Below are 1,879 nucleotides of genomic sequence, written 5' to 3'. Positions count from 1 at the left end.
TTCGCGCGATCGGGTAGCTAAAAATAGGTTGGTAATGAATTTTCTTTCTCCTTCTCACTCCTTTCTCTCTCGCATTCTTCTTACTTTTTACGCGGTCGACCGCGCGGCTTCTTGGCCATGAAGGCTTTGACAAGGTCCGGGGTATCCTCTGCGATCACGTCGAGAGATTCCCAGGTTGGGTCTTCGTATCCTTTCCACTTGATCTGGAGGTAGGTCTCGCCGCTCTCCATGCGTCTTCCGATGATCTTTTCGATCTCAAATTGTGGCTGACCATCTACCATGACTGGTTCGGGTGGCGGGTGTTCGAGGTCTGCGGGACGTAAGAGCGTCTTTTCCAAATGAATGACGGAAATAACGGGGTGCATACGCCATTTGGGGGGAAGCTGTAGGCGGAAGGCGACATCCGAGATCTTCTCGACGACCTTGAATGGGCCTATTCGCAGGGGCGAAAGTTTGGAGGATCCTCGAACGACATACCCTTTCTCGTTTTTGCGGGCCAGGTTCAGGAACGCGAAGTCGCCTACCCGAATGATTGGCTGAGAGTGGGAGCGGTCGAAGGACTCGGCCATCTTGGCTTTTGCGAGAGCGTACAAATCCAGGACGTCCCGCCGCACTGCGTCCCGTGCGGCGATGAACTCAGCTACGTCCGCCGGAGCTTCCTCGTTCTTTAATGGTAGCCACCTTGGTTTCACGCCCGTGAGTAACTCGAAAGGAGAGATCGCTGCCGGGTGGGCAGCTACCGAATTTAACGTTCTTTCCACCTGGTTGAGCAGGGCGTTCCAGCCCGCTTCATACTTGCCTATGAGAAGCGCTCGCAAGGTGACTTCGACAGTGAGATTGGTTCGTTCACTTTGGCCGTTTGAGCGAGGATTGTAGGCGGTCGTCATCCAGCTCTTGACTCCCATCAACCGAAGAACGCACTTCCAAAATTGCGACGTGAATTTGGGGTCCCTGTCTGAGATAATCGCCAGCGGGGGCTGCCAGCGGCAGATCACCTCCTTATAGAACGCTTCCGCCCACCGCGGCGCGTCCCACTTCTCTTGCCCTGCGACTAGAATCACGGCTTTGGAGAATTTGTCCGTGACTGTCAATATAGTGTCACGGCTGTCGCTTACGGGCAGTCCGGTAATGAAATCTATCGAGAGGACCTCGAACGGCTCTTTCGGGGACGAGATGGGGTGTGATTTGCCCCACTGAGCGTGGTTGGGTGGCTTAGACAGCTGGCAATTCGGGCATCGTGAAATGCGATCGAGGATTCGTCTGCGAGCGTGAGGCAAGAAGAAGGATCGGCGAACAATGTCTTCCGTCCGATGAAGCCCTGGATGTCCGGCTGCGTCATGACACAAGCGAATAAGGCTTTCGGCTAGGGTTTGCGTGATGCAGAGGCGATCGTTGGTGAAAAACAAGAGACCGTCGTGAAGCGTAAACGAATGATATTTTCCCTCTCGCGCTACCTTACGATAGACCTTCCCCAAGGCTGGATCAGCCGGTAGGTCCTTACGCAATTGGTCTTTGATATCGTTCGAGAGGGCTACGCCCACGTCGGATATAGCAGCGACGAACTCATCTGTGGTTCCTTCCGCCTGCTGGGCGAGCACCTGGCGTAGCTTGTCTTGATCATCTCGGGGGATCTCTTCAGAATCGTCCTCGAGACTGCGTAATCGGGATAGAGCATCAACGTTGTCATGGGAAGCGCCTTTGCGATAGCGGATTTGCATGCGCGGAAGATACGTGCTAAGGGTTAAAGCCCAATTCGCCAACCGATTACTCCGATGACCTGTCGCGGGCGATTGAAGGGCGGATATAAGTGCGATGTGATCGGTCTCTACAAAGAATTCGCCGTCGAGGTATTGTGGATGCTTCTTCAGGGCCCACATCA

General features: G+C 54.3%; 1 protein-coding gene across 1 annotated transcript in view; it reads right to left on the bottom strand.

Annotated features, from left to right (window-relative positions):
- Positions 1-80: 80 nt before the first annotated feature.
- Positions 81-1,879, bottom strand: part of HCAG_00917 (predicted protein) — a gene marked incomplete at both ends in the record, with an annotated part of 2,144 nt that continues 345 nt past the window's right edge. The window contains one exon of the mRNA XM_001543821.1: positions 81-1,777. Coding sequence (XP_001543871.1) covers positions 81-1,777 — 1,697 coding nt within the window. The remainder of the gene's footprint in view (positions 1,778-1,879) is intronic.

The sequence above is a fragment of the Histoplasma capsulatum genome, genomic scaffold (assembly GCF_000149585.1).
Source record: "Histoplasma capsulatum NAm1 scaffold_1 genomic scaffold, whole genome shotgun sequence".
Taxonomy (NCBI): domain Eukaryota; kingdom Fungi; phylum Ascomycota; class Eurotiomycetes; order Onygenales; family Ajellomycetaceae; genus Histoplasma; species Histoplasma mississippiense.
This window is presented reverse-complemented; position numbering and strand designations above follow the sequence as displayed.